Here is a 26,420-nt window from a genome sequence, read left to right on the forward strand (position 1 = left end):
TTTCAACTGAATTTTATTAATGTTGATGGTGTTTGGATGCTTTTATTTCAACTGTTTGTTCAAATTCTGCATTAGCAAAAAAAAAGTATCTATCGATCTATCTATCTATCAGTGACTTTTGTGCATGGAGGACAAGTGCCTCAAAAAGTTAATGTCAAGGCCTGCTTATGTCATAACGATATCCACAATTTAAGACTGTATCTAGCCTATTTTTTCTTCTTCAATGGAATATAGTTTTAAAGAAAATCCACTGTTAAAAAGACGTTGTTTTTTTAAGTTCAATGCTTCCAAAGTCAATGAGTAATCATGTTAAATAATCGTGATCTTAATAATATTGACCCAAATAATGGTGATTGTGATTATTGCCATAATCTAGCAGCCCTGCTTTATGTTGTAATGTTGGCTGTACATTCTGCCCACTGAGACGGCAACATGTTTCCTTTATCACCTCCTCACATCACATTCCTCCTCTGAATACGACCCTGCCACACTCAGCTGCTCTCTGATTGGACGGTTAGATACGCCTCCTCCCATCCATGGACATGAATGTCAGCTAGTGTATTCTGTTCTCTGACAGCCCGGACAGTTATTTGTAATAAAACCCAGGAATGTTTGGTGTTGCGTTGTCCAACTGGTTTTCAGCCCAACAAACAGCAGACTGTTGAGGCTTTTTTTTCCCACTCTGCTGCTCTCAGTCACAAGATGCTCCACCAACAGTCATCTGAGGCTGAGTAATGTGCTGTCTCAGTCACTGCTGAGGGCTGGAAGAGGCTGATGGCTTTTGGGGTATTTCACTGCACAATAAGAAAGAAAACGTCCTAACAAATGTTGTGCACAACAGAGCGTGTTGGTTTGACTCCCTAATTAAACAACATATACTTTAGTCTTTTTTTCTACTGCAGAAACTTAAACCGCAACCTTTTAAAAACATGTGGGTCTTTTGGTACAAGGTTAGCCCTTGGGTTTCTGCATTTACTGAATCATGTCATTAAAAAGTCAGGTGGGGGAAAAAAGCAGAACCAGAGACAATAGAAGCCTGTCACCACAGGCTCAAATGAAAGAGTTAACAGGGGGGATGAAAAAGGAGAGAGATGAGGCAAAGTTAGGCTACTGCATGAGGTAAAAAGTCCGTAGATCCAATTAGAAATCCTAAAAAACACCCTTGTTTGAACTCCAGACCTTGCTTGATAATAATCACGTTTTAAGTTTTCTTCTGTGTCAAAGTAATCCAGTGATAGTTTTCTGTACAGTCAGGAGTGTATTGCAAAGATGAACTGCTAATAGCTAAACAATAGCAGAATCAATCATTCTAGTTTTTTTATTTTTATTTTATTTAAATTTTTACTGGATGTAGACCAGTCCAACAGAAAACAACCTCGTACTGTCTGACTGCTGGAGAAGACAGTTTGAGCAGAGATGCCTGATATCGGGTGATGATTCAGAAATGATGTTGGGAGACCTCAAAGATGACGACCAGTCCGATGATTACAAATCAAGTGCAGCTTTATTCAAACAGTGAACAAACTTTCATGACACTGGAACAACCATGAGCATACAGACACGTCTGCCCAAGGATGAACCCCATGTACATCATAGTGAATACCTTTTAAACACTTTTTTGTGCTTACACAGCATGAGACATCCATTTCAGTTGGAACAGTTTACTCTTAAACTACACCTTTTATGGCACGTGCTCCTAATAGATTCTCAGATTCCTGGCTCCAATTCCTCTGTGTGAAAGTTGTACCCCATAATAGATTCACACATTCCTGTGGGTGAAGGTTGTCCCCAGACTAACCTTATTGTGTAGTACCCTACATACAACATATAAAATACATTTGAAACATATATAGGCAGAAATATCCAACCTATCAATGCCTGTGATGAAGGTGAAGGCTTTTAGGAAGACTGCAGGGCTGGTTTCACTAAATTGGACTTTTCTCAGATTCCCATCAGAAATGAGATCAGTATAGCATTATTACGTTGTAGGAGACTATAAAGTAACCTTAACTTGACCATAAAAAAAAAATAATATGACTCGCTTTCATGTTTCCTGCAGGAAACTTATCAGTTTTTCTTTACACATTTCCCACGTAGCCTTTGCTGTGTGATGTAGCGCCTCTGCTCGTTTTCCACAGAAAAAAAGAACAATTTCTTTGAAAGTTACCGGAGAATTTAGTTTTTTATTTCCGGCGAGGCGGCGTCCTTCTGCTTCAATACGATGTGGGAAACCCTGTCCATGTGTAGCTGCTTTTTAAAAGGTTAAGGTGGTGTTGAGTGCAGCATGACAAAAAAAATGATGACACCGTGAGGACATCATGTGGCCTGAAGCAGCTGTTTGTTTAGTAACAGCAGGCTGCTGATGAACAATTTGTGCTAATAAAGATAAGTGAAGAGGAGAGATCATCGCGTCTCTTTCCATTCGGAGAGTTCTTCTCACAACGTGGACTTTTGAATTGAGACCGTACACGAGAACCGCCAAGAACACGGGCTGTTGTTCATATGAAAATGACTTCATGTCACTATTAATTACCGAGAACAGTTTCTCGTTCACAAAGTAGATTAACCCAAGTGTGTGTGCGACATGGAGAGTGTCTCTCCAACACGTTAGATAACAGCGGCTGTCTGCAGCTCATTGATAAGCGGAGCACACAGAGTAGGACACGGCAGCATTTTCCTCGTGAGGCGAATGTAGAAGAAGAAGCTAAAAATATGACCGCACAGGGCTGCAAAGATCCCGACGAGACGACCCAGAGACACATCCTCAGCATGTTACAGGTATCGGAGAAGTCTGGATCATGAGGAGTGCAGGGCAAAGTGTGTCAACTTCTATTCTGTTAATTTTCACAACCTATAATTCAGAGGAAGCAACATGCATGCATAATTAACATCATTCACTTTAGCCTGAATTGATGGTATTAAATGAACACAATGGTGTCATGTCAGTCAATCAGTGCATTTCTACCTAAAATCACTTGAGAAGAGCAGTCACAGCGCTTACTTGCTTTGGTGTTTGGCATTAAAGTTCAACAAAGAATTGTTCACATTAGAAAAGTTTCATTTTTATTTTCTATGTAGATGCACTCCCCTACAAAATAACCCCAGTAGTCGAGAATGATTTTTTTATTTCCAAATAGAGCTATTCATGTCCTCTTGTACAAATTACAGTCTTTTTTTTTTTTTTTTTTTCCATATCAAAATATATCTCAGGAAAAAAAGAAATATCTCATGTCAGTTTTTTTCCAATATTGTGCAGGCCTACTGTGAATGGTCATGTGATATACGTTGTCAGACGTGTTAATGTGGACAGAGATAGGTTCTGCTACTGAGCTAACGGAGATGGTTTTTGTGTCAAAATAGCGCTTAAAATGGAATCGTATTAGTGTAGATGTAGCTTTAATATCAGATATCAGTGTTTCCACATGTCTGGTGACCTCAGGCTGTGAAAGCCACACACAGACAACACAGTACAACAGGTGCCAGGTGTCACCAGGAGAAACTTCATTTGCTTATCAGACACTGTCACAGTCACTTTGGAACGGATTCAGCTTCACTCTACAGCTGCTGCGCTTCTACAGGTAACCTCTGAACCCATGTAAATGGAATCTCTCTTTTTAGCATCTTCTTGATGTAGTCTCGCATTGCCAGACCTTCTTCTACAGCACTGCGGAGGAGGGTCTGGCCAGTCCACACAGCATTCTGGGATGGGAGAAAAAGACGAGCGCTTAGGGAAGTCTACAAATTACAACACCGAAAAGAGATACAACAAACATATTTTATTAATTTAATGATTAAATAAGGTAGTGTCTCCAAACTTACCTCAATTATAACTTGTCTCCTGCTAGTTGTACTACAGCACTTACTTTAAAAAAAAATTAAATTAATAAACATGTTTGTTGTATCTCTTTTCGGTGTTGTAATTTGTAGACGTCCCTAAGCACTTGTCTTACTGCAGGTAGCAGCAGAGAGCAGAAGCCAACAGGCAAGTGTTATTTAAAATAAACTCCTGGCGTACTTACAAACTTTCCAATCCATCGTTTTATGAGTACATAACCTATTTGTACTAGTGTAGAAGTTTGGTATCATTTCAGGCATTATTAGTGGGGTAATGTACAAGATACACTCTTGGACCCATTAGCACCTGCACTAAACTATTCAGCTGATAACGCTAACTCGCCCAATGTTCGACCCAGGTGAAAAAAGCTTCCGGGGGGGTTGTTTGGCTCGAGGTCGTGGTGCAAAGGACCCTAGGGGAGATCATTTTCAAACATTTTAATGAAAGTTGCAGAAAAAGAGCTAGTAAGTGGACCTTGAGTTGGTATTATTTTTAGTTAAACATAGCGTTGGAGGTTTTAAAACTCATATGTTAATGGTTGTTTTGTTGTTACATGCTGGTTGAGAGGCTCTGTCCCTGTGAGCTCTGAAAACCTGACTATTTAAACTGCTATTTAAAAATGACTTGTTTTGGGGCAACATGTTCGAAATAGAGACATTTAAATCCAGTGAATAGAAGCAGCTTGAATCTTAACAAGGACGTACAGCACCTGAACTGCTGAGTGAGTGACTATGTAAGTTAGCTCCTGTCTGACTCATTGAGCTGCTTCACATGACGTGAACATGCAGTATACTGGCCTTAACAACAGGGCAGGTCAAACTGCAGTGATTCATAAACCGCTATAGGAAGCACCTTATCCCTGTTTTAGCCCAACACATCCCCTAAACAGATTTACTGTACTGGGAGCCGTCAGCAGCTTCCTTTTCTTAACCAGCAGTCGATTGCTACAGCCGTCCGTGTGTTTCTGCTGCTTATCGAGGGGGAAATGTCGAGCAGGGAGGGCAGCAATCGGCTTCTTTTCCTTCCTCCTATTGCTTTGTTTCATGCTCCCCAAGCTGCCATCACTCTCAGGGTCAGCCCCTCCTTTTTTAATAATCGGCTATTAATTACACAGCCTACAGTATGTCCGGAAACCTGAGTCATAGGAGTCTACTCTCTGCTCACAGTCATCACCACTACCAACTAGGTTAGACATGTAACTGCAGCAGAGCCCTGAGTGCCTTCAGTTCCAAAACAGAAAGTGTGTCATGGTTCTTCGTAGGGGTGGGGGGAAAAAATCGATACAGCATAGTATTGCGATGTTTTTCGTGGCAATACTGTATCGATACACAGACGCCAAGTATCGATCTTTTATGACCTATGTGTTGGTCAGTTTGTCTGCTTGACAATTACATTTTGCAGCAATTAAATTGAAGTGAGATGAACAGAGAGAAATGTATCTTTTTAGATAAAACAGATGTTGACAAAATTGGCCTTTCGGTACATCATTTTGAAATTGGGAAAAATCTGAAGTTGGAAAAAAGGTAACACATTGCAATATATCGCAGAATATAATATCGTAATAATATCGTATCGGGATGATATCGTATCGCGAGGCCTCTGGTGATTCCCACCCCTATTTCTTCGTAGGGCTGGGACGATTCGTCGACGTAGTTGACGTCATCGATTACGTAAATGGCATGTTAGATGTATTTCCACTCACATACCCAACAACTGCTGAGCAACGCCGACACACAGGCCTCGTCTTATCCACCACTCTCTCGCCTGCAGCCTACTACCGGAACTGACCCGAAGACCGACGTTTTCGAGGCGGGGACGGCATGAGAAGAGAGGACATGACCCGGGAGGCTCCAGGCTGCAGCCATACAGTCTCGAAGTTTTCCCAAACTTGCGATCTTAAAGAGGCCAGCGGGGAACTCTTGTGGGTCGCCACCACTCGCCATACTCGTCTTTTCGTGCTGCTATCTCTGACTCGCCCACTGGACCGTCGACCTGACAAAAAACTGCATGTAGGTGGAGGAGCTCGGCTACCTACAGAGCTAAGGCAGGGCTACAGTTAAGGTGTCTCTAAAACCCACGTATCTAACAGTAGTTCCACATTACATTAGTTCCCCATTACATTAATTAATTTGCACGCAAGTTTCATTTATTTATTTTATTTAGTGACGCATTGACGCAAATTATTTGTGTCGACGCATTTACGTAATAGATGACGTCGACAAATCGTCCCAGCCCTAGTTCTTTGTCTCCTTTGTGTTGCAGGGAATTAATTCCCCCGAAGATTAATTTAAAAAAGAAAGCAAATTCTGCGCATTTGGTTTATTTGGTCGGACGACTTTTCGGTCACATAGACCTTTCTCAAGACACGTAGTAGTAAAGGGACATAATGCATAGTGCTTAAATACAAATCGTGGTTACATGATGATTGTGTTGGAGGTGTGTCCGTGATCACTCACAGGGAGGAATACCAAAATCCCCTCTGACAAAAACAAATCATTATTTAAACAGACTGATCTCGTGAAGTGGCGTGTGTATGACACGCCAATTCGTATGCCATTTTTGGCGTGTTATCAAGACGCAATAGACGTTTATCAATGCTGTTTGGCCTCCATTGGCTTGCAGTAGAATGCGATTGCATGTGAATTTACGCCGTAGCGAGTAGTATGAAAGGGCGAAAATCGGCGAAGGGAGGTTTGTCGGGGTGGTGGATGGGTAAAACACAGGACTTTCACCCGGGAGATCGGGGATTGTGTCCCGCGTGTCGCGTTTCCTTCGTGTCCCGCGTGTTGCGTTTCCTAAACTCAACCCTCTTCTTCTTTTCCTAAACTCAACCCACGTGTCACGTTTCCTAAACCCAACCGTAGCTTTCTTCTTTTACTAAACCCAACCGGTTCTTCTTTTCCTAAACCCAAGCCGGCCGCTGTATACGGCACTAAAAATGCGTACAGATAAGTCGCCACTTGGCGTGTATGTTTAGGCGAAGTCATGATATCCCGTTGATTTAAAAGTGAATGATACATACACAAGGGATAAAATACAGGGATAAAATACATAACTCCCCTTAACTTCCCAAACATTTTATTCTCTTGTTTCTCTACGTTTTTCAACAAACCTGCAAAATACATCAGCGGATTTCAATTCTAGTCTAGATTTTAATTCTGCACAATGTAAACCTAAAACACCACCTTTTTCTGCTGTTTCTCTGTAGATTTCAATAAACACGCAAAATACATCAATGGGCTTCACAATCGCTTGAACTTTTATATAAAAATGTGCACTGTGCACTGTGCCACTTTACTACTACGTGTCTTGAGAAAAGTCCTTGTGACCGAAACGTTGCTGCACCAAATAAACCAAATGCAGAGGTGACAAGTGTGTGCGGGAATTTTCTTTCTTTTTAACATGGTTCTGATGTGGATCATACAAAGGGCCGTCACGTTTTATTAGAAATTCAAACCCTTTTTCGCACCCTGTGAGAAAAATATATATTCAAATTGTAATGATCTGTTCAAAATCTAAATTCTTAGGGCGTAATTGCAACAGGCCATGCCTCATACACTAGCATTTGGCGTGTTCCTAAAATGCATGTCTTTTTTTTTTTTTTTTTTCTTAGGGTTGTAAACCTAAACTGTGAGAGCTAGCATGTCAACCAGGCTAACCGCAGTCTGTCTTAATCTCTGTTACGTTTACTGTCCTCGCCGTAGCCAAGCTCCCCCGCTCTGCTGCTTCTATTATCTCACCTGCAGACAAACGGCAACAGTTACAACTCGGTCTTCGTTTCATTTCCTCTTTTAGCTCTTTGCTAACATCATATGGAAAGAAAAAAAAAAAAAGATGAGTCAATGGAAAATCAGCCTTGATCAGTGCAAACCTTGTGGTCCTGTCTGTCAGAACAGCAGCAGCTCGGTTTGATTGAAGCCTCAGAAGTTTTTTTTTTTTTTTTTTTTTTTTTTTTTTGTTGGTTTGTTGGGGACTCCACCTGTTAATATGCAGCCCACGGGAGGTCAGCTGGCTCTGACCCCAGCTGCCGGTACTTTCACCTGGGCCGTATCAAAGCCTGGGACACCCCGCCCTGCCCTAGTAGCCCTGTGGAGCTCGTTAGCTGTCAGAGCTAATTGGGAGGGTCTTCACCGCACAGATGCTGACGCACTTCAAAGGAGTTCCCCTTCAAAGAGCATGCAGGTCAGAGTGGGAGTAGGAGGAGGAACATGAATATATGCATACATATGCATTCCTCTTATGCTGAATAGTTTGACTCTGAGGGTTCCCTTTATAGAACTGAGTTAAATACTTAAAATCCTTTTTAGTTGAGTTGATCAAATTCCTCAAAAAATGTCTGCAGAGACTACATCACATACTACATGACCGAAAATAATGTGCGTGGACACGGGGACATCGCAGCCATACGTGATGACGAATGACCACGATCCTTAATCTGCTGCTACTAAACAGCCTCCGCTCTCCTGGGAAGACTCTCCGCTCGATTTTTGGATTTTCAATTTCACACCCAGTCGGCGTTCCAGTTCATCCCAAAAGGTGTTGGATAGGGTTGAGGTCAGGGTTTCTGTGCAGGCCAGTCAAGTTCTTCCACCCCAAACTGGGAAAACAAACTTTATGGAGCTGGCTTTGTGCACGGGGCGTTGTCACGTTGAAACAGGAAGGGGCCAGGCACAAACTAGTTGGAAGTTGGAAGCCCTTTTCATTTCCTGTTGCAATATTAAGTCCCAGTGAAATGGCAGTTGGAGCATCTTTATCGTCTTTTTAATGTGAAGTTTATCTGAGCGCAACAGAGTAGGTATGTGGGGGGTGTATAGTTACGAGACAGATTTGATTAAAGCCTCCAATGAGATTAGACCGCTCAAAACTGGACGTGGCTTATCAAAATATAGAGCGCTAAAAAGGTGCAGAGAGATATGGAGCTGTAGAGGACTGTTGGCTTCAACCCACACCTCCATCACTCCATTTTTAGATCCGTACCACGAGGGAAAACATTAATAAATTAGACCTCAACCACACCCTTGTTGAAATGTAAAATGTTTTTTCCCCAACTGACATCCAAACACCTCCAACTAGTATATCATTCTGTCAGCTACTGCGAAGATACAATGGGCAGTTTCGGTTTCCGGCTTATGAAATGTCTGCCGTGAAAATGACATAGTGGCCACATAGTGCACCAGTGATATTTCGACTCTGCATGTTGCTCAGCATGTATAATACCAGCAGTGTTTACTGTTGAACGTGAACACACACACTCGCAAAGAAATGTGGGTTACAGTGATTGGATCTAATGTTCTCAGGTATCAAAAAAAGTTGTGGTGTTTGTTGCTGCAAAGTGGATCAGCGTTTACAGTAAACAGGGTCCTCTGGGGGTGAGGTCAGACCTGAAAGTGACCTGCTGACTCATCTGTCCCAGTCATTAAAACACAAAGGCCCAAACTACACACTGTTTGTGTGCTCGAGATAGCATTTCAATAAGGACCTTTTCTTTTTACCCACATGTTTTACACTGAATGTAATTCAATTTTATTTATAGTATCGAATCATAACGAGAGTTATCCCAAGACACTTTACAGATGGCGTAGGTCTAGACCACAGAGACCCAACAATTCCAGTAATTCAATTGTACAGTACCTTATTTACCCTCACTTCTTCATTCGGGCATGTCAGCGGTTTTTATTTTGCTGATCTGTCCATTCAACTTCATTTTCGTTCGAATCAGGAGCTGTGATAGCGTTTGCTTGGAGCAGTTAACGTTTGTTGTGTCAATCAAAGAAGAAATGTTGCGTCACAGTCAAACCATGTCATATGTTCCACTTACGTTTTGTTTTTTTCCCCCTGACCTTTCAGCCATATCCCATGGTCAACCACTAACCATTAGTTCTAATTTAAAGCATCTCCATGGCAACCGAGCCACTCCGTTCCATTACCACTGATGAAGGCCTGGAGATGTGGCTGAAATGTCAGGGGGGGGGGGGGAAACAAGTGGACCTTGTGTTAGTGGTTTGGAGTTCAGTTTCACTTCTGTGTTCCTGTTTGTACTTTTAGATATCCGCATTATCGTACTGTTTCCTGTTGCGGTTGCTGCTGATGCAAACCACACCTTTGTTTCTGCTGTTGCTGTTTCACATTCAAAGTTTTTCCACTGGTAAACCATTGAGATGCTTTTATTTTGAAGGAGTTATAGAAAAATGCAATGTGTGTGCATGTGTGCGTTCTTCACTAGACGCTACGTTACCGTTGGCTAGTAGCTGGATTAAACACAATGGTTAAAATGCTGACAGCTGATGTTAAGCGGTGTCAAGTGTGACTGTATTTCCCGGTAGAAGATTCCAACACCGAGGTGTAACAGTCTGACCACAGCTGCATTCAAGTTATTGTAAAATACCCTTTTCTCATCTGGTGCTTGTTTTTGTCGTTGACCAGCAATTTACAGGTGAAATAAGTCATTTTAAGTTATTGTTATTACATTATTAGTCAATCATTTAATTGTGACCACATGGCCTTAGCAATAAACAAGCTGTTCTTTAATGTCGCCAACTGTTGTTTTGTGCTCCTTTTTTTAATTTTATGTTATATACATTATAATGATATATTTTGGTTCAAGCATATATACATATTTTGTTTTGCTTTACCAGGACTTTAAATATTGCAGGAGGAACTGTACAAACAGCCACAGTGAGATGAAAATGGCTGCAGGCAATGAGATCTTATTGTGTTTGGTGACTTAGCACACCTTCTTCATCATGTCAGCAAGATAAACAACTTGGCTCGACTGTGGCTAGACTACCTCCCCTACTATAGAAAAACCCTAATGGATCAATTTGAAAAGCACAAGCATTAAAGGGACAGTGCTCTAAATCTTTAAGCCCTTCTGTGTGTTTCATTCATCTGCTGCAACAATGGAGGCTTTTATCGGACTGCTCCTCATGCACATTCACACCTGGGGACTGACCAGTACCACCAGCGTCTGATGTGCCCTTTCCACACACATGCACACGCATGTACACGCGCACAAAGAGGCTGCTGCAGGTCTGTTTCAGCGTATTTGGGTTCTGATCAGTGTGGATCAGGACTCTGCATTGAAGAACAGGCTGGGCTTCAGGCTGTAAACAGGATTATTAAATCTCTGGACACTCTCCAGATGTTCCTGCTTTGTTTGGTTCAGGTCTGTCTTCTCCCTGGTGCCGTTGTTTGGTTTAAAAAAAAAGAGATGAAGGACATGTCCGCTATGCTGCTGTCTCCTGTGTCCTTCTGCAGTGTCTCTCTCTCCCCACCTCTCTGCTTTCAGCCTGTCCACTCACTTCACCTGATGCAGGGAATCATTTTCAACCGGCACTTACAGACACAGCAAATATGTTCATCATCGACAAATCTGACCAATACTGTCCCTATTAATGGATTCTTGCTGAACGAACCACTAAATCAGTATGCAGTACCCAGGTCAGACCCTTGGTGATGTGGACACCAAGGTACTTGTAGCTGTCCTCTCTCTCTCCAGCGAGGGCCCGTTTTAACGGAGGCGTAGTTCTTTTCCTCTTTCTGCCCAAAGTCCACTATCATCTCTTTAGTCTTGCTGACATTCATGAGGTGGTTGTTAGGTAAAGAAGTAGAGCGCATCAGGTTCTACTTCTTTCAGTAAGGTCTTTACATTAGCCTCTTTCCGACCAAGTAGTTACGGAACGTAGTTATAGGAACAGTCCACTTCTAAACAGTTCAACTAACTACTCTCCCCCAAAAACGGTTTTCTATTTGCATTCACACTGGCCAAGTGGCCATAGGAACTGACCTTTTGTTATTATAATCACAGCCATCTAACCACCACTATGCGGAAAAGGGGAAAAAACCCTGCCCTGAAGTAGGAGCTGAAAGAGTTACAGGAACTGTGGCCAGAGGAACTTAATAATCCCAAAATCGGTCCAGTCGGAACACGAGAAAAAAAGGGTTCTAGGAACATTATGTTCTAGGAAATGCAAAAATCCCTGCGGTGGGAAAGCGGCTATTGTCTATGATCAGGCCCCCCACAGCTGTGTTGTCAGCAAACGTGATGATGGTGTTGGAGAAAGTGGCTACACAGTCATGTGTGTACAGGGAGTACAGCAGGGGGCTCAAAACACAGCCCTGGGGGGCTCCGGTGTTAAGGATGTGGGCGGGAGAGGTGTGTCCGCCTCACCGCCTGAGGTGTGCCTGTCAGGAAGTCAAGGATTCACAGTGAGGTGTTTAATCCCAGGTCCTTGAGTTTAGTGACGAGCCTGGAGGGATCTATGGTGTTAAACACTGAACTGTAGTCAATGACCAGCAATCTTACATAGGTTCCCCTTCTTTTGCAAATGAGACAGGGTGGTGTGGAGGATGGGTGCTATGGCGTCTTCTGTTGATCGGTTGGGACAGTAGGCAAACTATAATGGGTCCACTGTGCTGGGTGGTGAGGAGCAGATGTAATCCTTGACCACTTGTTCAAAGCGTTTTCATCACTACAGAGGTGAGTGCCACTGGGCGGTAGTCATCCAGGCAGGCTGCTCTTGTTTTTATTGGCACAGGAACGCTGGTGGATTTCTTGAAGCATGTGGTTATGACCGACTAAGCCAGATGCAGGTTAAATAACTTCTAATAGATGACCAAGAAAACTTACTTTGTTAAAGAAAGCTGCGGCCAATGAAGTTTGTGTGCTTAAAAAATGACTTCAAGGATTAAATGATGATCAAAATTGTTATCATCGTCAATCATATTTTCTGCCGATCGGCTAATTAATTAATTATTCCCTCCAGGATTTTGTTGCGGCCCAAAATGCCTGATTTTGTGGGCGCTTTTGTAAAAAATTGCGATAAAAGTTGCGATGTCTTTTGTTTGTTTGTTGCAATTAAGTTGCGGGAGACGGAGAAAGTTGCAAATAAATTTAGATTTTTTTTTTTTTTTTCAAATAAAAGGAAACTTGTTTTGGGGAGAATACAACTACTCTAGGTTAAGTTTTCTTAGGCTCAGGATGCTGCAAATATTATTGAATGAATCATATTTGAACATAATCTATCAGTGGCTTGTTGATCTTTACATTGTTAGTTAATTTCCTATCCTGGCCTGCGACACATTCACACGGTTTGATAAAATAGTTGTTGGACTTTAACTTCTCATTGCACCTACAATAACAAGCGTAGCTGTCCTCAATTTAGGTCATCCTGTACATCTGCGTTTTTTCCGTGTGTGTGAGTGATAGAGTGAGTCAGTCAGTCAGTTGCGGGGGGAACGTTACGGCGTACATTGATGTTAAAATGTATACAGGTTGGCAGGACGGTCTGAAATGTTGTGCATGGTCTTTCGCTGTACGTTTTGTTGATAAATTTAAGCTGTTGGAGTTACACACATCTCGTCTTACATGGAAATTAATTTTCCGTTCTCACTCCCGCTTGGTCATTGGCTCTCAGAGTCACATACCGATGCTAAGTCTGGCACGTGGGACTGCTGGGATGGTTGAAGTCGCGGGAAACTCCGGTTATTGGTCAAATTTGCGGAAAAGTTGCGGGGATTGGTCAAAATTGCGAGTCGCTGTGATTGGTTAAATTCGCGTGAATTGGCGTGATTGCGACATCGCAAAATCCTGGAGGGACTGATTCATTTAATCTTTTCCGTCCTATCCTAAATGTTATTGCCTTCAAATGTTTAAATCTAAGATGTAAAATATGTGTGTTGATTTTCAACATCTTAATTCATTTAAAACTGGGAGCAACACATTTTGTCATGATTCCGTCAGGGGAGGCTGTCCAACTGCTACTACCACTATTAGAAATAGATTTGACCGAGAAAACAAATTCGTACAAAGGATTCAGAAGAAATACAGTGTCTTGCTAGCCTCCGTTAAAAGCCAATGAATAAGATGATTGTTGACCACACTGATATAAGGAAGTGAATTCCGGAGTACTTAGTCAGCTAGTGGAAATGTCTCCATAGCACTCAGTCAAACAGGGTTGGCCTGGTAGTGCCAGCCAATAGCATGGAAACATCAATGACTGGATAGAATTCCTATGAGACACAGACAGTATTCTACGTACATCTATTGCCTGCAGGTGGATGTGTTCACACATGTTTTTTTTTTTTTTTTGCTTTCAGTCTGTATAATAACACAATTGGAGGTATTAGCATGCTTTTAACATTAGAAGATTCCAGTTTTCTACCTGTTAAGAAGCCGTACCCTGGTGTGTAGACGTATACAATGTGGTTGGTAAAACGATGAGAAACTGAAAAGGATTTTGTCCATTGAGCTTGCCGTAGTTTGATGCTCTGCTGCAGAGAGGGAAGGACTAAAGACAGTTCAGCTTTATCTCTGTGCTACTGAAACAGTCAAGTAAACACACACACACACACACACACACACACACACACACACACACACACACACACACACACCACAATAGACTGTGGGGACTGTGGTTGTCTAAACTGTACAGTCATTCAGTCAGGAATCCCAGGACTGAGATTCTACATGAGACCCAAGAGAGTCTGTCTGTCTGTCTGTCTGTCTGTCTGTCTGTCTGTCTGTCTGTCTGTCTGTCTGTCTGTCTGTCTGTCTGTCTCTTTCACACAGCTTTGATGATAAAATACACATAGCTATCTGTCCATTCGGTTCCTATAGGTTTATCAGCCCCACTGTCTCCGCCTAATCTATGAAGAGAGCTGAAAGTGTGTGAGTGGCAGTCTCAGTTAGTCTGCAAATCTGAAACCTTTGCATCAACGTTCCTCCAAACTCAATATGTGGTTTTGATTTTGTAAGATTAAACTAACCATTGTTGTAGTTCAGTTGGGAAGGCCTGCCCCTCTTCTCCTCTGATTGGACTGCAGCTGCCGTGACCTAAAGCGTTTATTTTGCTGAGAGTTAAAGTTTTATTTTATTTTTTTTTATCTTACTTACTGCAAAATCACCCAAATACTTTCACTGCACAGACAACACAGAAAGATGTAAACACTTTGAGTTCATACTATGAGTTCTGATCTAGCTGCATTTGCAAAAACTGATAAAAGCCATTGTTAAAATGATTATTTTTTTATTCAAGTATTTGAATGTGTTTACAAACTTCAGTGTTTGCAGACGAGAGGTGGAGATTGATTTCATTTTTATACAGCTGTGGATGATCTCATTTTCATCATCCATCGTCCGAATCAAGTATCCCCAGTGAGGTTTCAGGGGTTAAAATTCATAAAGAGACAAACAGGAAACTGGCAGCAAGTCAACCCCTGTACTGTTTCTTATGATGAGTCATTGTGTGTGTGTGTGTGTGTGTGTGTGTGTGTGTGTGTGTGTGTGTGTGTGTGTGTGTGTGTGTGTGTGTGTGTGTGTGTGTGTGTGTGTGTGTGTGTGTGTGTGTGTGTGTGTGTGTGTGTGTGTGTGTGAGATGAGATGAGTCTTGGAATGACATAAATTTGAGTTGTGTGTGTTGCTCCACATTGAGTCCAGACCTCAGTCTCTCTGCAGTGTGGGGATTTCCTTTTTCCACCCTGGTCACATGACTGCAGATATGGGTGTGGTCTCCTGCATTCTTGGCCTCGCTCTTTTGTTACTCTGTCTGACAGGCTGCGTCTCTCTCTCTCTCTCTCTCTCTCTCTCTCTCTCTCTCTCTCTCTCTCTCTCTCTCTCTCTCTCTCTCTCTCACACATCTTCGTCTAGACCAAACACACACACACACCCCGGCTCAGTGTAGGCTGTTTGACGTGCCTTGCATGTGGACATATTTTTGTGTAAAGTCACTGTGTCATGATTCAATTGGAGTGTGTGTGTGTGTGTGTGATCTGTTGCTGGGTGCAAAAGAAAAAAAGTTTCTCTCTGTGTGGAGGGTGTGGCCAGCAGCGGGCTTGTGTGTGTGTGTGTGTGTGTGTGTGTGTGTGTGTGTGTGTGTGTGTGTGTGTGTGTGTGTGTGTGTGTGTGTGTGTGTGTGTGTGTGTGTGTGTGTGTGTGTGTGTGTGTGTGTGTGGAGGAGGGAGGTGCAGGCTGGTGCTTTAGTATGCAGAGCAGGTGTGTCTGCAGAGGCAGAGAGCAGAGCGAAGGAAGAGGAGGGAGAGCAGGGAGGATAACAGCAGCTGAACAGAGGGGACAGTCTGATGGAAGATAATGAAGAATCAAACCTTTTTCATGAACTCAAACTGGTCGTGTTATTTCAAGTGTCACTTTCATTGTCAAGTTTTTATTTATTTATTTTTTTTCTTTTTATATTTATGCAGTCTGAAAACAGAAACATGTCGCCACAAAAGTAACCTTGAATGTTAACCCTTCAGGATTAAATTAGATTCACAGACGGTCTCCAACGTCTACCCAGTTTCGGGGAAGGGGTGTGTCTGACCTCATTCAGGGAATGCTGTTTGTTCATGTTCTAGTTTTATAACTGCATGACGAAATAGACAAAGCAGAGACGGAGGGATGAAGAGTGTAAAGACAGTGACCGAGAACAATGATGGTGAAGTGTTTGACAAGAGTCTGTATCATCATTATGCCAGAGGTCCAGAAGTTCTCTTAAAATGATAAAAGCCTGCAAGGTTCACATGTGCTCATACCTCCATTATATAATGTCTCATTGCCAAAAGAGTTTAAAGCACTGTGTCTGAAAAAGGATTAGGCTGAAGCCAGAGCTGATCATGCGTACCCTTCTGAATGAACAAGCTATAACAAACAAACAAACAAAAAGTCATGATCAATCGGCAACTTCCTGGCCTGAAAAGTGAAGCCAATGCGAAAGTGCCTTAAACCTGCATTCTATCTAATTTCCAGCAAGGGGGTGACTCCACTGGCTAGTCCATTTCTATAGGAAAGTGACCCTACTTCTCACTTGATTTTAAACATGTTCATAATGAGTTTACGGTCTCATTCACTACCTTCAAGTCTTCTTCAATACAGCATGATGCTCAAATGAAAAGTCTGCGGATTTTCTACCAGCTCTGTAGCCTGGTTAACACCAGACCCTTCTCAGTTGTAACTGAGAGCGTGTCTGGGAAAGCTTCATTGACAGTTCATTTCCAAAGGGGCGTTTCACCAACGGACGCCGCTCAAATGCCTCTGGGCGCAATTGGATAGTCCTTCAACCACTCAGACCAACGGTCCGGGTGACGCTTTTCACATCCAATATCCAACAAAAAAAACTGAGAACTTGAGAACCGTAACTCGTATAACTTACGTTGTCAGTTAATTGTAGCGTTGACCGGCATGAAATCGGCATATGTCAGACTGACCTGCCGGTCGCCGGTCATGGCCATAGCCGTCGTGTTGAATGTAAACAAAAAGCTGCTCGCTGTCGCTGTGCTATCCTCGTCGCGTAAAGCCCACCTGAACAGTTGTGATGGGTGTAAAGCCCGCCTCAACGGTTGTGATTGGTGCCTCGATTTTGGGGACATTGGAAATGGGTTTGAATGGGCTCTTGAATGGGCCAGACTGACTTGCAGAGCAAATCTCAAATTTGCCGGAAGTTGGTCAGGGTTTACCCAGGCTACCAGCTATGTGTACTGCTGTATATGCAGATGAACGGCGCCAGTCCCCGAAAAGTCTGGGAATGTCGCTGCGTCAGCCACTTGAAAATCGTCAACTTTCTTTTAGCGTTTAGCTTAGCACAGCGCCATGAAACCATACAGGACACTGGCTGAGCTGCATCATCCTCCCCAGCTCTGCCCTTTTTGTCCAAATATGGTCACTTCTGGCTCCAAAATACCAAGACGGCGACCGCCAAAATGCCAACTTCTTGCTTCAAAACGGCAGTGCAAAAACCAATGGGTGACTTCACTGATGCTACATCAACTAATTTTTCAGTCCATGCTAATGGTCCACTTACTAGCTTTTTCCAGAGCTTTTGACCACGTCCCACAGCCTCCTCCAGCTCAGCTCTTATCAAGTGTAGCGTCTATGGGGACAGATGACAACCTCGGTCTTTACTCAAAGATGGTCTCTGCTGTTGGACTAGTTTTGAATATTGGATTATTGTTAACATCTGATTGATACTGTCCTCATGAGAATTTTGGCCACTTTGAACAAAAGCAAAAAAGCCTTTTTAAAATGTTTTGATGAAACCTCTAGCGTGTAAAAATGCTACTCCGTCTGCTGTGTTAATATACCTCGGATTCCCTAATAATAACATAACAACCTGGTGGATGTGATTATGTTATTATGTTAGTCAGTGTGAGTCATTCTGCTTCTTGGTTTTGTTTAGTTTAACCAGATGAAATCCTGACAAGTGCGCCATGCACTCTGCCAAAACACACATCATGTCCTCACTGAGGCGGATTATTTTTGAAAACTGTTTACATGTGAAACATACATACATTTATACGTTTCCAGGTGTTTTTTTTTCTTTCTCCAAAAGGGTTCTATCCAAACTGAAACGCCAACCATAGAAATACATCTCTTCTTCAAGTTTTCTAAAATTTCGAAAATGATATGGAAGGAAAATCCATAAACATCCACAAGTCATAAACATGTGAATCTTTCCATCTCTGCATGATAAGAACACAGCAGGAGAGTGAATGCCTGCGGGGTTTGTGCTATAAACAAATGTGAAATGTTTAAATGACACAAATGATTTTAAATAATTTCGGCATAAATTAAAAAGCCCCCCACACACACACACACACACACACACACACACACACTTAAGCTGAGTGGCTGGCAGCATGGTGGCTGCATCATAATTTCATCTGGAGTCAATAACAAAGAGATAAAATGGACGAAGAACAGACACACTGTTTCTGAGGCACTAAAACACACACTGAAACTCTCGGTGCCCTATGGCTGCATATATGCTCCGTCTATATATAGAGACAGCTGAAGTCCTGACATCACTTCCTGTCTGGCTCCTATAACTCAATAGAGTCTCTCATTAAGGCTTTCTTTCTGTGACCTTTGTGTTCATCCCGTGGCACGAAGTCAGTCTGCTGTGTCGTCCCAACTCACCGATGAACCTCAGAGTTGAACAGAATTACACTCTGTGTTTGCGCTTTTCCTCCATTCTTGACCAATTGGTTTCAAGCTGGTGATTTATTCAAATCAGGTTGCAACATGAAGATTTAAGAAATGTCTCAACTCGTACACAACTTCAAGTAATGCGTAAATTGGTTGCTCTGAAACTTCTACAGCGCCGTCCAAACAAAAGCAATCAGCTGCCGTATGTAAACAGGAGGTCGCTGCATGAGTGAACTGTAACACATAACATCCAATAATAACATTTAGGGGTCAAACGATAAATTTAACTCACCCGACAAGCCTTTTTAAGAATAGGCATGAGCTTGTTTTATATACCTGCATAGATGTGCAGATATAAATATGTTTCAGCATTAGTAGTATTCATGTAGTTAGTTTAGAGTTACAGGGAAATGTGCAAAAAATGCCACCTAACATTTTAGCCCAAACCTGCAAAAGAGCAGGCTGATTGGCATTTAGCTGGATCATGACCGAGATGTTTTAAAGTGAACCAAATACATGAAGTAATGTTTGAATACAAATGTCTTGCTAGCTTAGATTTATAAGAGTGTTGATATTAAAGCAGAGAGCCCTCTGTAGTCTACTCAGTGTTTGAACTGTGATTTGTCAGTCCATAGTACAGTATGTTCAGCTGATATTCCCTGTTCCAGTTCCAACACTGCTAACCTTCTCTTTCCATTGTGTAGCTGGATGAATATTTTTGCTAGAGCAACACACCTGTTAATTCCTGTTGACACTGAAACCGAAACCTGCTCCTGATTTAAATGTGCACACATTTGGATGCTAAGCTTCCAGTTTCTTTCACCAATGACTGCTTGAATTCTTCTCTTCTTATTCAACTGTTGCTCAGAGGGATCTTTGTCTCTTTCTGCCCTTTCAGTTCTTATTCTGGTTGAACCATTGTACAGCTTTTTTTTTTTTTTTTTTTTTCTCAATGTACAAAACGGTGGATTTTCTAGAAGACCATTCAAGCATATAGAGTAGTCCCCTCAGACATTTGACTGGACCCAATCAAGCCTCTCAAACACACTTTATATTAACATCTAATGCTACGTGTCAAGCAAAGTGCTAGGTATTTTTCTTTTAAACCTGACCAGATTGATAATTTCAATGTTTAACTGGACTATCTGTCTGGATGGCCAGTAACTTTCCTCAGCTAAATGCTGGCAAAACTGAGGCTCTGATTGTTGCTGTTGATAGCATTGCTTCTAAGGTGGCTAGCAGTATTAGCTCATTTAGCTCCAATGTGCGTTACAGCCTGAGAAATCTTGTTGTTACTTTTGATCAGGCTATATGAACCTTGACAAGCATGTCAAGTCCTTGACCCACACTTGTTTTTACCACCTCAGAAACGTTGCAAAACTCAGGCATGTTGTATCCTACGCAGAGTTAGAAATTATTATTCGTGCCTGTTGTTTCTTCGCGTTTGGATTTGTAATTATATTTTAACTTGCCTCAGCAAATCATCTGTAGATTGCTTACAGTTGGTCCAAAATGCTGCTGCTGTTGACAAGGTCACATGTCACATTACCCTACCTTTTTAAAGTCAGGATTTAGTTCAAGATTCTTGTAATTACATACAGAGCCATCCATGGTCAGTTACCGGCCTACATCAGTGATCTGCTGCACCTTTATGTTGTCAGCAGATCTCTGAGGTCCTCAGATTAGGACTTACTGGCTGTATCCTGTACAAAGCTGAACACTAAAGGGGACTGAGCTTTTGAAAGAATGGCTCCTAGTCTGTGGAACACTTTGCCTCATGATTTGAGAGTGGCGGCCTCTATTTATATTTTTAAACAGCATCTTTGTAGTCAGGCGTGACTATGTATTTTTAAGTTCCTTGCCTTTGTGATTTATTGTGATTTCTATTGGGTTGGGTATCGTTGGGTTTTAATGTATTAACTTATTTGGCCTGTGAAGGACTTTGTGACCCTGTCCGTGCTATATAAATAAACTTTACTTACTAAGTAACTGTGTGTGTGTGTGTGTGTGTGTGTGTGTGTGTGTGTGTGTGTGTGTGTGTGTGTGTGTGTGTGTGTGTGTGTGTGTGAATGAATCAATAGGCCCCATAAACACTGAGTCACATGACAAAGAAAAGGTGAGTGTGTGCATACACATGTGTACATCTGTGTGTGTCAGCAGGTGTGTTGTTAGGTCTCAAGATAAGAATGTTGACTTTTGGGCTGAAGTGGGTGTGGTGGTGTAGTTAGCAAACCGTGTGTGTGTGTGTGTGTGACAGCTACATAAAAACAAGCTCATAGTAGGAAACACATGTTCGTGCTACCATCATTGTGGCCAAATTATCACAGTAAATGGTATTATCACAACGATGAAATACTACTATTAGTACAAACACCACCACCACGGTCACCTTGGATTTAAGGGAACCTGACCAACTGAACTGTGAACTGTAAAGTGAAGTTATTTTGGACTCTGCAAATGAACTACCACCAAAGACTCCATAAACTAAAGCAGGTTGGTTGTTTCAAGTTTCAAACTTTTGGAAGTTAGTTTGAAAATGCAGTTAAAGATCTGATTCTCTTGAAATCGATGTGATTCTACATATTTGTTTTAGCTGTTAAAGAGCCGGCACATTCTGCACACTAGTACTCGCTTCATCAGGTAAAGTTCATGAATTGATTTTTAATGTGCAGAGTTTATGATCCAATCCCCTCTGACTCAAGACTTTGTATTAAGTGTTTTCTGCTAGGCATTAATCGTTACAATGCGCAACATTAAAACATAATAGTCGGGCTCTCACAAGCCACCAGCACCACTCAGCCGTCTCCACACCATCTCCGCATTACTAACAAGTAGCACAACCAGAGTTTAATGCTGACCAGTGAGGAAGGATGTAATGACATGTCATGGTCAGTCATGTAAAATGCACGCCTTCTCTCACTTAACGTTACGATTCAGCACCCTTAAACTAGCTGCGCTTCAGTAGGTCCACCAGCTACTGTAACTTACCACTGCGCTGTAACTGTATTTCTGGTCTTTCTACTTGTATTTATTTATTTCACCACGTGTTTTAAATCTCAGATTGTTTTTTATTTCGTCCTAATTGATTTTAATTATTTTTATTGCTTACTGTTTGAGACTACAGAGTGAGACTAAAATGGACAAATTTGTCTTTTTTTTAAAAGAGCAAAACCTAATGATGCAAGTGCATCGACACTCCACCACTGCCGAGAGTTAATTAGTATTATCGAGTGAATAGGCGTGTTAGTTCGTGTCGGCCGCTGTCCGTTTCGTAATGTTCTGAAATGCAAAAAATTTTTGGACCACTTTTTTTTTTTTTTTTTTTTTTTTTTTAAAGTCTGTGCGCCCGTGAGCACCCATAGAGGAAAACGTATCCACTCTGAGTTTATATAGTGGAACAGTGGGATTTCATCCAAAGTCGGGAAAACAAATCAAAGTTTGAAGAGCAGCTAGAAAACTGCTGTATTTACATCCATATGACATGAGATAAAATGGATGTTAAAGGTCCCATGGCATGAAAATTTCACTTTATGAGGTTTTTTAACATTAATATACCTTCCCCCAGCCTGCCTATGGTCCCCCAATGGCTAGAAATGGCGATAGGTGTAAACCGAGCTGTGGGTATCCCTCTCTGCCTTTGAGAAAATGAAAGCTCAGATGACCCGATCTGGAATCTTGCTCCTAATGAGGTCATAAGGAGGAAGCTTACCTTCCTTTTCTCTGCTTTGCCCGCCCAGAGAATTTGGCCCACCCATGAGAGAGAGACATCATGGCTTTCAAACGAGCAAAGTGACAGTTGGTCAAGGCCACACCCCCACCCTCCACCTTGCCCCCACCTCTCTTCTCTTCAATAGCTTCAGACACAGAAATGGCACATCCTAAGGAAAGCTCACTGTGGGACTGGCTCTAGTGGCTGTAATTCTGCACCAAGGCTGAATTTCGGGAAAGGGACTTCAGATACAACATTAGGGGACCACTAAGGTCTATATAAAAGCATACAAAGAGCACCATGTCATGGGACCTTTAAGCTCTGTGTTTAATTATCAGTATTTCAGTTAACGATAAGCTAACCGGTTATGTTGCTTTAATGTGAATATGAATTATTCATGTAGAATTATGTACCTGTTTGGTCTGTTTTAACAAAAGATATGTACACTCCCTCTTCTTAGTGCCTGCATAATTAAGCAATCTCATTATCTGTAATTAACACGTTCCATCACAATGACATCCCCAACTATATGTGTAATACTGTACAGCAGACACTAATGTAGCGAGGTCTGTGGGCAGTTTATTTTATTTCTCTGTTGTCTCATTGTAATAATGACTCGACTTCTGGTCGATGAACAGCAGGTGGGTAATTAGTGAACGCAGAGGGAGGGCATTTGTTGTCCTGGTCCACACACACACACACACACACACTGATACTTATGAAACGTGATATGAGGGACATCAAATAATCTAAAAGACACAGTTTGAAACCAAAAATAATGGAGGTTAGAGGGCCAAATTAGAAATTGGCCTCCTCATGGCAATTTTTTCAAATTTCCAGAAACCTTTTTAAGAACTTGCAAAGGGAACGACGGTAGGCCAAATAAAGAAAAACATCTCTGCTGTTGTGTTGTGGAACACAAACATGAATGTGCTAAATGCGATGTTCACTCGCCGAGTTTATAGCTTGTTTATTGAGTCTATTTAATGAAGAGTTAATGAGACCTGACTCCAGTTCCTGATTTAGTTGCAGGGATTAGTCCCTGAGGGACGTACACAGAACTGTCTCACAGACACAACAGAGGCTCTGAGGTACAAACGGATACAGTGGAACAAACCAACAGAAGCCTGTGGTGTTCACAGTGACTGTCCCGGATGTTTTGGTGCCCTGGGCGACGTCTCATTCAGTACCCCCCGCTGAATAAATTAGGCTAATCAGAAATGCAATAAATGTGCATTTACACATTGCAGGACAGGTTTTATAAAAAAAAAACTAAATGTATATACTTTTAAATTTTTGGAGTTGTTGGCCACGTGTTGTGGAACACATTCAAAAACTGTGAATGAATGTATAAGAATAAGATATAAGAAATAAGTTGATAGAACATACTGAGCCTTAGTTTGGTCGGTTTTGTTCTTTTTTAGTTGTAGTTTCTGCATTTTAAGGGATACAAGCAGGGAGTGTAAAGTAGTACATTTATGTTTGTATATAAGTGTAGCGTTTAGAAGTGGGAGAAGCGATTTCAGGTCCCATTGATTTTCTCCTTAGGCGTTGTTAGGTGACTGACAGTTGAAGCTCTTGGACAAAAAACGTTCCTGGTTGTCAGACTGTGTTAGAAAATATCTGGTACTTTGATTTAAGAAAAGAAGGTACAAGCCTGTGGATGTAAAAACCAAAGGAGAGAAGTCAACTTCGACTCCTAAGGTGGATTTTGACTCATGGGTAGCCTAGTTTTAAAAGCCTTCTCCCAAAGAAAAATCCCCTACGATTGAACATTCTAAGCTTCGTAAGGATAGTTGTGGATAGGTATGGCAGGGCTGTTGTATTAGACTGGATTAGGTTGTACAAGTGTACCTTGGAATACAGCCACTGAGTGTAAGTTTAAAACGCCATCTTCCTACTTCATATCATTAAACTTTTCATCTCAAGGATACTGCAGTGATGTCTCTCCCTCTGTGGACCAAGTGCCGAATATACAAGCCTTTGGCTCTGTCCTTAAATATCCTGTCACGTCTGAATAACAAAAAGCCATTACTTTAACCAGCCATGTTACGTATTCAGTGTCTTCCACTTTTCATTGCTCTTGAAATAGCTCTGTGCTCCCCCAGTTTGAGAACCACTGACCTAGAGTCTGTTACTAGTACCACAAACAATCACTCAGGAGAACCCTGACTGTCTGATAACTTGACTGTTTCAGTAGCACATACAGTAGAGATGAGGCTGAACTGTCCACTGTCTTTAGCCCTAACCTCTCTGCAGCAGAGCATTAAACTATGGCCCAAATTGTGTAGTTTCTTATTTGTGTGTGTGTGTGTGTGTGTGTGTGTGTGTGTGTGTGTGTGTGTGTGTGTGTGTGTGTGTGTGTGTGTGTGTGTGTGTGTGTGTGTGTGTGTGTGTGTGTGTGTGTGTGTGTGTCCATGATGGAACACTAAGCGGGGAAAAATGGAGGACAGCCTTTGATGTGCACTTACATAATCTGTGGCGATGGGCTGGAATGCCACACACACACACACACACTGCACCCGGTCAAGTTCACCCTTTTATTGGTGTATCATCCTCTGCTTGATGTTGATTGGCTCTCAGAGCTGCATTGTGTTCATCAGCAGGACATAGTAATCCAGCTTCCTTGTTACCGTACTCAATTGTTTTTTTTAATACCTTTTGGTGATAGTGATATTTTCCTGTTATTTTCCTGTTGCGAAGGATGAAATACTGTTCTTTCCACGTCAGAAATAACCTTGGAGCTGACGGTTCAGGGAGAGCAGATACTCAATTTACTAACCAATCGTACGTCTCAAAAGAGCAGCGCAAACTGATAATCAGTTTATATCTAACGACCTCAGTGATTCATCGGACTCTTTTAATAATCTGAGATGAGAAACTCTCCTCTAATTGGCCCAATTAGGCTCTGTGCTATTAATTAGTAAGAATCAAAGTCTAAGCCTGAACTGATCGGTCTGCTGATGATGATGATATTCAGACTGCTTCCTGTCTGGAGCTGCTTTATAAAATCATCCTGTCTTCCTGTTTCTGTTTCCTCTGCAGCAACAAGATCATGTTTACTACCCTGTTTCTATGGTAACCCAAGAGGAGCATGCACGTCCGGGTCAGGAGTTAACCTCAGCGCTCATCTCCTCCGCCTGACTCCTGTGAGAACTACACTACCCACCCACAATTCCTGTGAACTGAGGACCCAGTCTGACACTTAGATCAGTTTAAGAAAGACACTCAGAGGAACAAAAACTCCGACGACACTACCACAACACTGCTGTGAAGACGACCGACATGGCCAACAACACGGCAGACCACCCTCCGGGGAATTCGGTGGCAGAGGGCAACCATGACGGGGACTTTGGGGTGACCGTGATGGAACTGAGGGAGCTGATGGAGCTGCGGAGCGCCGAGGCCGTCACCAAGATACAGGACGCGCACGGAGACGTGCAGGGCATCTGCCGCCGCCTGAAAACATCACCTATAGAAGGTGAGACACATCCAACACACCAAACCAGACTGAATCAACATGTTCATTTCCTCTTTTTTTTTTTTTTTTTTTTTTTTTTTTTTTTAAAAGAGTAAAAAATGCAGTATATCACCAGGAAATCTCACACATTAGGCCTTTTATCTAAAATCAAAGCTCTGTTAAACTCTTAGGGTCCTATCTTGCACTCGGCGCAGCGCAAAGCCTGACGCAAGTGTCTTTGCTAGTTTAAGTCCAGCGCCCACGTCGTTTAAATAGCAAATGCACCTGCGCCCATGGGCGTGCTGGTCTTACAGGGAGGTGTGTTCTTGGCAGCGGGAAGTGATTGCGTCATTGACCAACAAAAACCTGGTCTAAAGTCAATTTCATTGTTATTTTAACAGCAAATTAATAAAATGCGCCTAGGCTTATGCACAGCACGCACACACTATGCTTGTTATACACACACACACACACACACACACACACACACACACAC

At 42.1% G+C, this 26,420-nt stretch overlaps 1 protein-coding gene across 1 annotated transcript in view; it reads left to right on the forward strand.

Annotated features, from left to right (window-relative positions):
* The window catches only part of LOC114554863 (plasma membrane calcium-transporting ATPase 1), a 101,508-nt gene that overhangs the window by 20,767 nt on the left and 54,321 nt on the right, over positions 1 to 26,420 (forward strand). Inside the window, exon 2 of the mRNA XM_028576932.1 lies at positions 25,510 to 25,945. Within this exon, the coding sequence (XP_028432733.1) occupies positions 25,750 to 25,945 (196 nt within the window). The 5' untranslated portion in view covers positions 25,510 to 25,749. The remainder of the gene's footprint in view (positions 1 to 25,509; positions 25,946 to 26,420) is intronic.

Source organism: Perca flavescens, chromosome 4, assembly GCF_004354835.1.
Source record: "Perca flavescens isolate YP-PL-M2 chromosome 4, PFLA_1.0, whole genome shotgun sequence".
NCBI classification, from domain to species: Eukaryota; Metazoa; Chordata; class Actinopteri; order Perciformes; family Percidae; genus Perca; species Perca flavescens.